Genomic DNA, 14,033 nt, shown 5'->3' with positions numbered 1-14,033 from the left:
CTCAGTTGAACAGGAAGGTGGCACGGCGGTCCTCCGTAGGCAAATTTTGTTATCAAACTTTGTAGTCAAAGTCTGGCATTCTCTGGATGTATTGTGCTTTCAAGACAACTGGGAACTCAGAAAAAACAAGGTCAAATCGTGATAACGTCAGTGATCTTCAGGTTGGAGCTCTAGAATGAGGCCTGAGTTCCCTACTTGCAATTCCGAGTTGGATGACTGTTCAAAATGTTTTTTCCCAGTGGGAGCTTGTTTTTTTTTCAGAGTTCCCAGTTGTCCCAGTAGAATTTTCCCAGTTCTGAGTTTCCAGTTGTTTTGACCGCGGCAGAGGTCATGCTGGATTGACAGCATGTGGGCAATGTTGAACGTTTATCCTTTTAAGCTTGGAAAAGAGACCCGCTAACCCAGACTTGGGACCACACACCCACTTTATGTCCAATGGCCGATAAGTGGCCGGGTCGCCACTGTTGATTTGTAACTAGGTATATGACCTCTGTCTTTTAACCTGTCATTGCACTGTTCCTGTTATAATACAGTTTATGAGCAGGCAATCACACTGTTGTGTATGTGTTCCTGTATCTAGCTTCTAAGGAAGGAGACTGAGGGGTGTGACTCAGAATGGGACGGTCTGATCCACACTCTCTCCATCCTCAGGGACATGATCAGTCCTACGGCCACCTTCCTCATGTCAGAGCAACTGGATAGAGAGAGAACCAGGTCAGTGTAAACTACAATACACACAAACACGCATATACATATGCACACGCACTTACACACACACTGGGTGGTCTTTCGTGGTCTTTCAAGGTGGAATGAGGTGAATCGTGAGCTGGAGAATCACCTGAATAGAACTCAGACACTGCTCCAGATCTGGGGGGATTATGCCCGTCTCTCTGTACCTTTCTCCCAACGTCTGCAAACACTGAGGGGTGATGTCACAGCTCTGATGAACCAGCCACCTGGTCAGGACAACACTACACAACTGGTTGCAGCCCAGATACAGGCCGTCCATGTAAGTGGGATATTATGAAAGCTACATGGTAGAAGGAATATGCACATAGTTAATGAGTCGTATGAGAGTATAGATCAGACTGATCCTGAATCAGTTCTTGTGAGAACTCTGTCATTCTCGCTGCTTTATTTCTTTTATTGCCCCTGTCCCAGAGCCTGCAGGAGAGAACAGACAGTTTACAGACCGACCTGGAGGGGGTGCTAGAGGCCTCTAAGGAACTCAGTGGACGAGTGGAACCCTCGTCTGCCGTCTTCATCCAATCAGAGAGCCGTATGCTAACCCGTGGTGTCCTACATCTGAGCCAGTCACTGGCCGATAAACTTGGGCATCTCCAGGTACTGTGTGGTGATATTTGCCTTATTGTTTTATAGCTACTTGTATGACATTACATTCTTGTTTAATTATGTTATGTATGCCTTTATTCCTGAACCCTGACCATGTTATTAATGTGTTTATCTGTGTGCAGGAAGAGCATGAGCAGCTCCAGGAGTTTGAGAGTGTCTTGGCATCTCTTGAGAAACACCTTGAGGACTGGGAGGGGAGACTGAAAAGTGTAACCGTGCCTCCAAAAATATATATATCCAAGGTAGGCCAACACAAAACAGACCTCATGCTAAAGTCAAACCTCTGTATTGAATACTGTATATCCAGAGACTGACTTTGGATCCATGTGTTCCAGATGGGTCTGCTGGAGCTGAGTGGTTTCTCTCCTGACCTTGATATATTGAATGAGCTGAGCTACAGGCTGACCCTCAGTGACCCTGCCACCCACAGACTACAGAGCCTCAACTGGAGCTGGGGTCAGGCCTCGGCCCGCGCTGTGGAGACCTACAGGTCAGTACAGTAGAAGTGATTTACTGTCAGCTTGGTAACGTGAGAGACACTAACAGACAGAGTCTACCACAAATTAGTCAATAAAAAAACGAAATTCTGGCTATTCCCTACTATTACACTAGAAAACAGTATGGCAGGTTTAAAGTGTGTCTTGTTTGTGTGTCAGTGAGTTGCAGACAGAGTCACTGAGGCAACAGAGTTTTCAGGAGAAGTGTGAGAACTGGATGGACTTCCTACAGACGATGGAGGACAGCCTAGCAGTAGACCTGGCCAGTACCTACAGTGGCCTGAGAGAGCAGCTACGCACACACCAGGTGACAAACACACATACACTCGCACGCTTACATCACACACATACACACATACACACGCACACACAGACTCATGCATGCACACACACACACACACACACACACACACACATAAAAATACAGCCACTATCAGTATCTATTCAGTAACACTAACTAGGCCAGTGAATATGACAGTAATATTGTGATTCTGGTGTCTCAGAGGTTCCAGTTAGAGATGTCTATCGGTCATCAGATCCTGCACTCTGTCATCAATGATTCTCTATGTCTGCTGCAGAGGGGAGACGTGGATGATAGGTGAGGACAGGACAGAGATTATCTGCTCACATGATCAATGTTAGAGTCTTTGTAAGAACTGTTGCACCATTGATGTTTATCCACCTCTATTAACAGGCGTCGTGGTCCTTTGACCATCAGCTGGTGATTAGTTACACGTTTTTGGATCATTATCAATCATCGTCATTGATTTTAGCTTTCAGAGTTACTCTTATAGATGCATTCATTTGTATGATGTAACCGTTCTCTGTCCCCCAGGAGCGACTTTATCCTGAAGCTGGCCCAGCTGAGGGAGCACTGGCAGGGGGCTGTGCAGAGGGCAGCTCAGAGGAGCTCCCTGGTGGAGGGGCTAGTCAAACACTGGCACCTCTACAGCCGCAGCCTCAGGAAGCTCCAGAGGTTCGTAGCAGATGCCCAGGCCCTCCTGCCCCCCACAGGGCCAGCCCACTGCAGCCTGCAGCAGCTCCGAATCTCCCTCTACGACATGAAGGTAATAGGTTAGAGATTGATACAGCCAAGGGGAAGGGCAAAGGTTCATAAATGACAGTGCATTCCTTCTGTCTTCTGTGGACTGTAGCACACGGAGCTGCTTTTCCAGAGGTACCAGTGCAGCTACATCCACACTCTGGAGCTAGGTCGTCAGCTCTTCTCCATGGGGGACGAACAGACTCAGGCACAGCTGCAGACCGAGCTGGCTACCCTGCAGGAGGACTGGGAGAACCTGCAAGGACTGCTGGAAAAGAGAAAGGACATAACAAACGCTATCATTCAGGTGCTCCTCTTGCCCCTCAGTCAGTGGGAGACAGCAGCTTGGGGAAGAGACTACTCAATCAGCTGACCTATAGGAAGATCATTATCTATGGATCACAGTTTAGTGGAATAACATGTTTTAAGTGTATTTGATTAGAAAATGATTGATACAAATGATAGGTCAGAGTTAAGAGGATACCTTTGAATCAATAGAATTGAGTAAAGTTCTGTCAGAGTCACAGGTTTACAATATAAAGGAAGATCTTAGCTTAGCCTTGAAATGTCTGATGTGAAACAGGCATTCTCTCCAGTCAGAGGTCTACTTTTAGAAATGCCTTATTATATTTGACCCCCTACCCCCCCTCGTCCCTGCCTGCCTGCCATGTCCCTGCTGTGGTTACATTTCACCTTAAATGCCCATTCTACCCATACTGTTACATGCAGTCCATTTCCTCCCTCATTGGGCTCAAAGCAGTAAAGTCAAATTTAGCAGTTTTGTGCCTGAAACACACAGATCAGCCCACTGACCTACAGTACATTCCTGGATCTTCTCTATAACAACTATCCACTCATCCAGTATTCTGGCTTAGTCTAGCACTGATCTGGGTTTCTGGCAGTGTGGGATACTGACCGATTGACTGAGTTGATTACTGGTCAACCTTTTGTCAGAGGGAGTGCCTTAGTCAGCTTTCAGACTTGATAAATCATTCAGTCATGAGAAGGCTCTTTGACCCACAGCACTCAGTAGTTTTAAGGCTCTTTATGACAGCTTGTGGTTCATGGAGGAAATATTTTCCCATTGAGTAGGCCTGTAAAAGTGATTTGTCCCTTATCAGAGTGAGTGATCCTAGAAACAGATCCCCATATACACCACCGGTCAAAGGTTTTAGAACACCTACTCATTCAAGGGTTTCTCTTCATTTTTACTATTTTCTACATTGTAGAATAATAGTGAAGACATCAAAACTATGAAATAACACATCTTGTAGTAACCACAGCGAGGGAGGAGGCAGGCAGGGACTAGGCAGGGACTAGGCAGGCAGGCAGGGATGAGGCAGGCAGGCAGGGACGAGGCAGGCGGGTCTGGAGGAGGCAAGCATGCAGGCAGGGACGAGGCAGGCAGGCAGGGACATGGCAGGCAGGCAGGGACGAGGCAGGCAGGGACGAGGCAGGCAGGGACGAGGCAGGCAGGGAGGGAGGAGGCAGGCAGGCAGGGACAAGGCAGGCAGGCAGGCAGGGACGAGGCAGGCAGGGACGAGGCAGGCAGGGACGAGGCAGGCAGGGACGAGGCAGGCGGGTCTGGAGGAGGTAAGCATGCAGGCAGGGAGGAGGCAGGCAGGCCGGGAGGTAGCTTAGTGTAAGCCTGTCTGGGTATTAGAGCACTTGAACTCCTCCGGTCCCTGAGCTGTCAGGAGCACTAAGGTGGACATGGAGACCAGAGCCTCTCCAACTGGGTAAACCTGCTTGTTTTTGGCCCTGCTGTTCCTCGGGTATTACCTAGAGATACTCTACGAAGGGCTGAGGCATGAGATATGTTGATGTTCACTGACCTGAATTGACACCTGGCCTCTCCTTCTGTGGGAGGTCTCGTGTCTGTTCTTAGAAACCCGCTCTCCCCTTTCGTCTGCTTTTTGGCCAAGTCTTTCTTTGCTTTGATGAAATCCAATAGATTACATCAATTCCCTTTTCATTCTCCCTGACAATGGAGGCACTAAAAATAATTTTCAATGCTAAAAACAGAAATGCTCCTCTTAACTTCTACTAATCTTCTCAACTACTCCTTCAACTAGAGTATATCTATTTACATGACTACCTTTCTACTCTCAGAACTGGGAGCGTTGCGAGGCCAGACTATCCTATAGGATGCAGCAGCTGGACACCATGCAGACCGAACTGAAGCAGTCGATCCCAGAACATGACAATGAGCTCCAAGTTACAGAGAAACTCACTAAGGTAAGTAGTAAACACAGTTGTTTCCAAATGTTTCGACCCTTTCACCCGGTGTGTGAATACATAGGGCAGAATGGAGTGGGACAAAAGTTAGGAACAAAAGAGTCCTTTTGGTGTTCATGTGGTAATTTGTTTTGTTTTATCAAAGTTTATTGTGGGCACTGTGCAATAGAAGCTGATGAGACTTCAGTCCTTAGACTGGGAAGTTGTTAGTTGGCCCACTAAAGCACATCTAAACAGATAAAGTATCAGTCAGAACACAAGAGCAGAGCCAAGTTAGTAACATGTTTGGCTTTTCAATCTCTTGTGGCCCATCAGGGGTTTATCCCCTCCCCCCTCCTTCTGTCCTGGTCTGCTGCGGCCCTTAATCCTCTCCTGGGGCGGGGAGAAATAGAGAGAGAGAGAAGCAGAGCAAAGAGAAGGGGCAGGACAGAGAGAGAGAGAGAGAGAGGGCGCGTGGCATGGACTGGAGTGGAGGGGGCCTGACGGGACAGTTTGTTGGTGCTGTGTTATGGTATGCAGGAGGCTGAGAACTCACTGGATGACTGGGCTGAGAGCCTGACTGAACTTGCCACCATGAAGACGGACCTGTCCCAGTACATCATTGCTGACGACGTGCTGCTACTCCAGGAACAGGTGGAGCACCTCCACTGTCAATGGGAGGAACTCTGCCTCAAGGTAGGGGACATGGCTGACTAGGGCTGGGGAGACGGCTGGGCTCTGGGCTCGACAGCCTGGAGGCTCAAGGCTCACTAGGCTGAGTGTGTTTAGTGTGAAGGCAGTAGCCAAACAGTCCCTGTGTGTGTGTGTGCGTGTGCGCGTGTGTGTGTGTGTGTGTGTGTGTGTGTGTGTGTGTGTGTGTGTGTGTGTGTGTGTGTGTGTGTGTGTGTGTGTGTGTGTGTGTGTGTGTGTGTGTGTGTGTGTGTGTGTGTGTGTGTGTGTGTGTGTGTGTGTGTGTGTGTGTGTGTGTGTGTGTGTGTGTGTGTGTGTGTGTGTGTGTGTTGGGACAGCAGCTGCCGTGGTGACATATACAGAAAAAGTTGGTTGGCATGAATGTCCAGATAACTAAATGCAGAAACTCAATTTCTTAATCCAATCAGTAGTTGTTTTGCAAGGGAAACAAGCCTGTCATCTGATTTGATTACTCTTTTGATTAGTTTTATATAAATATAACCCAGTTGGTAGTGGTACACTTCAAGAACTTTAAAAATGTCAAATTTTCTGAAATATTATTGTATAATTGTTTTATTATGGTATGGTCAACCATAGAATGAAAACCAAGTTTGGTGGATATGTGCTGGAGCCTGAGCTTTTTGGGTTAGTTTCTGGGGTAGAGACATACAGGTTTGGGGGAGATGGCTGTGTGGGAATGGGGGGCCAGATGGTGATGGAGAAATTAGTTTAGGCTTCAGGAAGCAGGCCCTTTGTATTGGAAATCAGCCTGTCGTCAGGCTAGGGCCGTTGCTATGGCTATTCTAAGGCTTTCACTTCAACCGGGTGAGTAAAAAAAATCTGATTCAATGTTTTCAGGCTTAAATGACAAAATTAGTACAGTTTTGACAACTTTACTGATGGAATTTGTGATTTGATTTCAAGGGGAGTGTTGACTCCTGTGCCTGGTGCTCATCCCAAAATCTGTCACATGGGAACACGATGCAGCAGTCAGCTGAAGGGTGTTGCTTACACCTCTCCTAATGTTCCTCCACACCATCCACCATGTCTATCTCTCAGAGTTGTGTACCCATCACACTGACTTCATTAGACTCACACTCAGTCTGGCGAGTGGCGGAAAATTAACATGAAGTCTTTGGGAGTGTGTTTTTATTAGTGGAAGTGAATGTAGATCAAGAGAGAACTGATTTATTTTGCATTTGCTTTTGATAAATGGTGAATAAGCGCGTGATGTTCATAGCAGATGGAGTCCATCTTACCTTTCACTTTCTTGGCCTAACTTTGGGTTAACTCTTTCTGTGCTGCTGTGGCAACTCTGCCTGAGTACAAGATACACTATATATACAAAAGTATGTGGACACACCTTCAAATTGGTGGATTCGGCTATTTCAGCTACACGCGTTTTTGACAGGTTTATAAAATCAAGCACACATCCATGCTATCTCCATAGACAAACATTGGCAGTAGAATGGCCTTACTGAAGAGCTCAAGAGCTCATGTTCGTCACATTTCTGCTGTGCTAGATCAACTGTAAGTGCTGTTATTGTGAAGTGGAAATGTCTAGGAGCAACAACTGCTCAGCCGCGAAGTGGTAGGCCCACACAAGCCCAGAATGGGACCGCAGAGTGCGAAAGCACGCAGCGCGTAAAAATCATCTGTCCTCAGTTACAACACTCACTACCGAGTTCCAAACTGCCTCTGGAAGCAATGTCAGCACAATAACTGTTCGACGGGAGCTTCTTGAAATAGCCGAGCACAGAAGCCTAAGATCACCATGCTCAATGTCAAGCGTTGGCTAGAGTGGTGTAAAGCTCGCGCCATTGGACTCGCATTCTCTGGAGGGATGAATCACGCTTCACCATCTGGCAGTCCGACAGACTAATCTGGGTTTGGCAGATGCCAGGAGAACGCTATCTACCTCAATGCATAGTGTCAACTGTAAAGTTTGGTGGATGAGGAATAATGGTCTGGGGCTTTCAAGGGAAATCTTAAATCTTAACAATGACATTCTAGACGATTATGTGCTTCCAACTTTGTGGCAACAGTTTGGGAAAGGCTCTTTCCTGTTTCAACATGACAATGTCCACATGCACGAAGCGACGTCCATACAGAAATGGTTTGTCGAGATCGGTATGGAAGAACTTGACTAGCCTTCACAGAGCTCTGACCTCAACCCCATAGAACACCTTTGGGATGAATTGGAACGCCAACTGCGAGCCAGGCCTAATCGCCCAATATCAGTGCCCGACCTCACTAATTGTATTGTGGCTGAATGGAAGCATGTCCCCGCAGCAATGTTCCAACATCTAGTGGAAAGCCTTCCCAGAAGAGTGGAGGCTGTTATAGCAGCAAGGGGGGACCATATAAATGCCCATGATTTTGGAATGAGATGTTTGACAAGCACGTGTCCGCATACTTTTGGTCATGTAGTGTAGATGATATTGGTTTCTTTTATCTGTGAGCATAGGACTACACCTGCCTGTTATTTGGGTGGTGAAGTGAGGTGGCATCGTCTTGAAGTACTCATAATCACGGCAGCCATTAATAGTGTGAACCTGTTTCTCACGCGCCACAACAAATCCTTCTCTCTCGTGTCACACAGAGTAGTACGAACAGACTTAATTTTGCCATGCAATGAAGTACAATTCTACTCAACTCCTGGTTGAAGAGAAATCATACCTGTCTGTGTGAATGCTCCACATCTTTGTGTCATCATTATTTATCATTACATCATTACTAACTTGAAGGAAACTTTGGTGAAGCAATTGAACTGGTTTCCCTGACATTCCCTTGGCAATCTTACTGTCACTGTTATTTAGTCTGGAGAAACCCTTGCAGAATCCATGCCCACCTAACTCACTATTTAACCATATAGTAGATATGATAACAGTTATCTATGGTACATTGACCATCTATCATTGCCCATTAATCATATATTGTCCATATTCTGTGTTTCCTTTAAGGTCTCCCTACGCAAACAGGAGATAGCAGACCGTCTCAACGCATGGATCATCTTTAATGAGAAAAACAAGGAGCTTTGTGAATGGCTGACGCAGATGGAAAACAAAGTAGCACACAATGCCGACATCAGCATCGAGGAGATGGTGGAGAAGCTGAAGAAGGTAGGGAGGTTGTACCATGCTGCTTGGCCCACAAGGGGGGTCCTGAGTCTCTGTGATTAAAATATAATCAAAACCGTTTGAACAGATAAAAACTTTAAAGTTGAATTGGATTATTAGAACAATAAACCGGACTGGCACTGTGGAACATAAACAGTGATTCATGTATCTATTGTCATTCAGGTTAGATTTATCCAACAGCCACAGTTCAACGGTTAGACTTTTAAACTTATCCAGACTGTTTTTTATCACTCCACTGATTGGCTCCCCCTCAACAGCCGATCAAAGTCCACCGTATGTAAGTAGGGAAGTAAACAGAGATAGTAGCTCTCTACAGACAGAAGATAGAGTGGTGGGTAATGTTCTGAAGAAGGAGACCGAGAAAAGGAGGGAGGGATACAAAGTTTTCAATGTGCTGTGAATTATCGTGCCAGTGAATTGAACGACAGCTGTTTTAATCTCAAAAGCAGGGCCGCTTGGAGGGAGGTGGATGTCACACTTTGTTGACTGGACAATATTGGACTTTTTAAAACATTGATACCATAATACATGCTATTGGGGGAAATGTCCTCCTATAGAATACCATCATTCACAAAACCTTTCGACCCACACTCACATACCCTCTCCCTCTCATACAAACATTAATTTGACACAACACGTGCACTCATTCAGATACTCATTCCCATTCTGTGTGACTCCCAGGACTGTATGGAGGAGATCAACCTCTTCAGTGAGAATAAAACCCACCTGAAGCTGCTTGGAGAGCAGCTCATCACCGCTAGCAACAAGACCAAGGAGACCGAGGTCAACGACAAGCTGAAGGACATCAACGACCGCTGGCAGCACCTGTTTGATCACATAGAGACCAGGTAAGACCACAGTTGGACCTTTAAAACTCTCTGACCACAATATTGGCTTGGTTAGTGCATATCGAGTGCATAGTATATCAGTCTTGCAAATGGATTGATTTCTCTTTGTCATTCAAAACAACACAGAGGATGCATTACAACAACGCATCATTATAAGACTGTGGTCTGACCGCTGTCAGAACTGGTTCTACCACTAGGGTTAGGTGAGGACAGGACAGGGTAGAACAGCTGCTGCAATGTTCCAAGCTTTGAGATTATAACAGGGAAAGCTTCAGGGAGCCATCACAGGGATATAGTTATTAATCCAGAAACATTCATCCCAATCCAACACAGAGTGGAATGAAGAGAACTGCTGAAATGCCTTTACACAGGCTTACCTCTTATGTGTCATCATACAGCATGATGCAATTATTGATGGTACATGTGTGTCTCGGAAAGCAGTAAACACATGATCCATTTCGAGGAATATCAAGGCGGATATATAGAATACCTTAGGACTAATGAGATTTAAAAAGAATATGTTCTAATCTAATGCATCAGGGAGGACTGGTGTATTATGAGACTATGATGCTATTCCAAGTGTAGTCTTCTTGTAACGATACACCGTGCGTCTGATGGACACTATGTCTGCAGTGTGCAGGGGGTTAAAACTGTGTCCTCCTTCATGTGTTTTCTTTTTCCACTAACACAATTTATTTCTGAGATGGCGATCATTAGGTGAAGTGTTTCGAACTCTGGTCACTGATGCGGCCTTGTTTTCTCTGGGCATCATTGGTATAATGATGTCTGCAGTCTTCTCTGCTGCAGCCTTTTTACAAGCCTCTGCTAGAATATTTTTAAGAGACTTTTGAGTCATTCTCATCATCCAAGCTTTTTGCATTGCATGTTAGTTTGTAGCATTCATTCAATTGCTATTCATTATTGAGGGTAGCATATTGTGCACTGGTATTAGATCTCCAGAGAAAATAGGTTATTCAATCTAACATTCTGGCGTCATTGCTGTTGTTCACAGGCAGGCACTACTATAGCCTATACTAGCCCACCCCCAAGTGGTTAATTGGAAACTCGGAGGCCCCACTTGTCAGAGAGAGCTAGCTGACCTGCTCTTCAGTGGAATGTTTTTACTCTGGCCACAGGGACCAGACACACAGTCACTGCGAAGGGGAGGAAGGGGGATGACTTATCCTCCATGAGAATGAGGGATTTAGCTAGGCCATATGGTGGCTGTTCTTGGCTCTCTCTAACATGGTGTCCAGCTGCCTTGTCTTTCTCTCACTAACAGGAGTCTGCCTGCATAGCAACAACAGGCAGAGGGAGGGGTTATTATTTGAGTGATATTCTGGACTTGTCTATGGCCATGTGGACCAAGGGACAGGGAGAGGGTTCTCTCTATTAATGACAGGGAGCCTAAAGTTTGAGGTCCTTAGGATTGCGGATAGATATAGGATGGAATAACACAGAGAATGCAGGGCAGGCTGCCCAGCCCACTAACACACTGTCCTTTAAGCCAACCTTGCATGGATGTTTTATCCTGTTAATGAGCTAGTTAGTCCATTCTGCCACTTAGTACTGGTCCATGTGGCGCTATGCAAAGGAATGTGTGGACCCCTAGTTTAGCCTACATATTCTGCCGCTATTCCAGAGACATGGTGTAAAAGTTGGGATGAAATTATTCCGTCTTAGAGCGCATGAGGACAGGATTTGGGCCTCAGTCTCCATGGTTGTTTGTAGCTGTAACCCCCTGTAAGCAGATAAACGTGAGGAATGTCTGCCTGTTGCACTTGAACAAGCTGCTTAACGCGGTGTGGAAACCATTTAGCCTGTTGCTATGTCTCTGCCCTGAGTTCCCTCTCACGACATGTACATGGCAGTTTTCATTTCACCACAACAAGAGGGGAAGGCTACAATTGGCTTTGTGTGTCGTATAGACTAGAGCACTAAGGCTACAATTGGCTTTGTGTGTTGGGGGGAAAAGTTAGAGGGCTACAATTGGCTTTAGATCAGTAGGTAAGTGAGCGAGAGGGAGCTGAAAGAGAGATACAGGGTAATAAGAGAGAGAGGTATAGAGGGAGGGGAGATGGCTGGATAGCCCCGGGCCCTCAATTAGCCTCCTCACGGCCCGTTCAGCCAGGATGTCCTGTCAGCTCCACTTCCCATCATCTCCGGTCATCCCATGATGCACTATACTCCTGTGTACAGGTGGTACACAACCTTCCCTCACCTAGACCAGAGCATGCCATCATTGCAATAGCATACATGTGTATAGCATTTCACAATTTCAAAGTCTAATCCTAAAGTCTTCAATGATGCCTACACTGTAGATCTATTGCATTATTAAGCAATGAGTGGTCTTAACTCTGCTATGTGTTGCTCATCGACCTCATAAAGGGGATTTGAATCATCCTTCATCTTATCATGCTTACAACAGGAAGTGTTGTAACTGAGTTGATTTGGAGGTTGACAGTTTGTTGGCCTATCATAGGGTCCTGAAATGATGTGTCACCTATTTGGATGAGTGCTTATTACAGACGGGACATTTCAGAGTGGTGATGAGTGAGGACCGTGCCTCAGCCTGTGCCTGGGCGGATCCACTGCAGTGTGATATGGAAGATTAGTGAAAGTTGACTTGGTGAAGATTAGATGCGCTGACACTGGCTCAGGCTCACCGGTCGCCTTTGTCCCCCAAAACAAACTAGATGCTCCATCACCCTGTCCAGCAGCTGCCGTCTGCTGACACAAGGCATTGTGTCATCCATAGGGCCCGTAGCCCCAGCTTCCCCTACCCAAGGCCCCCAAGGCCCCCGCACTCTTCACCATTGTCTGAACGAGGGGCGTGTGAGGCAGATGTTTTGTTGAAACAACCCCCTCTACGCCAGGAGTCAGCTCAGTGCTCACAAGTCTGAAGAGACAGGGATTTGAGTTATATCTGTCTTTCTTTGCTGTAAGTACAGGATTCAGCATGTTTTATTCAGTGTTTGAATACGGCTGTTAAAAAAGCACTTCTTTGGCCATTTGTCTCCCCTTTATGGTTGAAGTTCCTGTAGCCATGGTGATGCAGTATATCTCAAAGAACTTTGGCACCAGGTTACCAGCTCAGTTGCCATGGTGATTGGTTCAGACAAGGGGGTGCAAAATAGAGTTGTCTGTCTGGGGGGGTGTGTGTCAGGGGTTGGGGTGTGTCTGGTGATAATAATGGGTATTGAGTCATAGATTGTATTACTGTTCTGCACTCATATTATATTGAACCATAGCATGAGCCGTCATAAAGCATGCAACATGCTCAGACAGTGGGTAGCTGAAGTGAATTTTTTCAACACTTTTATGGGAGACACAGTTACACAGTAACATACTTAACATGCCACAGGGATTTGTCTCTTATCTCATTACAAAGTGAATGTAAGACTTAATGTTGCATAGGATTCCTCAGAGACAGAGACATCTGTCTTATGACAGAGGAAAGGCTTACCCTGACTTTCTATGTAAATTGGTGTCACTAGATATTTCAAGAGTTGCTGGGTATTGCTCTATGCTGTTCTTTGTATGGTGTCTTTAATTGCTTGGGTGAATGACAGATATACTGTAGGTGGGAGTTAAGCAGTGTTTCCTGGCAGGCAGCACTCCGTCCCTGGTCTTGCCCTTGTTGACAGTTGGGCGACTGCGGCCCAAGATGCCCACCTCTCAGTGTGGTGGCAATAACAGTAATAGTAACGGAAACAGAAACAGTAACATTAACAGTTGTAGTAATAGTAATAGTAACAGTAGTAGTAACGGTAACAGTAGTAGTAACAGTAACTGTAACATTAGTAACAGTAGTAGTAACAGAAACAGTAACAGTAGTAGTAACAGTAGTAGTAACAGTAGCAGGAGTAACAGTAACAGTAATAGTAGTAATAACAGTAACAGTAGTAGTAACAGTCACCATAACATTGGTAACAGTAACAGTAGCATGCGTAGTAGTAACAGTAACAGTAGTAGTAACAGTAACAGTAGTAGTAACAGTAACATGCGTAGTAGTAGTAGTAGTAGTAACAGTAGTAGTAACAGTAGTAGTAACAGTAACAGTAGTAGTAACAGTAACAGTAGTAGTAACAGTAACAGTAGTAGTAACAGTAACATGCGTAGTAGTAGTAGTAGTAACAGTAGTAGTAACAGTAGTAGTAACAGTAACAGTAGTAGTAACAGTAACCGTAACATTAGTGACAGTAACAGCAGTAGTCACAGACACAGTAACAGAAACAGTAACAGT

General features: G+C 45.7%; 1 protein-coding gene across 1 annotated transcript in view; it reads left to right on the top strand.

The window, feature by feature from the left end:
- syne2b (spectrin repeat containing, nuclear envelope 2b) overlaps nt 1-14,033 on the top strand; it is a 147,625-nt gene that overhangs the window by 111,584 nt on the left and 22,008 nt on the right. Inside the window, 13 exon segments of the mRNA XM_064928115.1 lie at nt 581-714; nt 805-1,009; nt 1,162-1,344; nt 1,476-1,595; nt 1,689-1,843; nt 2,010-2,157; nt 2,354-2,448; nt 2,686-2,917; nt 3,005-3,199; nt 5,005-5,130; nt 5,650-5,805; nt 8,763-8,921; nt 9,621-9,787. Coding sequence (XP_064784187.1) covers nt 581-714; nt 805-1,009; nt 1,162-1,344; nt 1,476-1,595; nt 1,689-1,843; nt 2,010-2,157; nt 2,354-2,448; nt 2,686-2,917; nt 3,005-3,199; nt 5,005-5,130; nt 5,650-5,805; nt 8,763-8,921; nt 9,621-9,787 — 2,075 coding nt within the window.

The sequence above is a fragment of the Oncorhynchus masou genome, chromosome 21 (genome assembly GCF_036934945.1).
Source record: "Oncorhynchus masou masou isolate Uvic2021 chromosome 21, UVic_Omas_1.1, whole genome shotgun sequence".
Lineage (NCBI taxonomy): Eukaryota > Metazoa > Chordata > Actinopteri > Salmoniformes > Salmonidae > Oncorhynchus > Oncorhynchus masou.
This window is presented reverse-complemented; position numbering and strand designations above follow the sequence as displayed.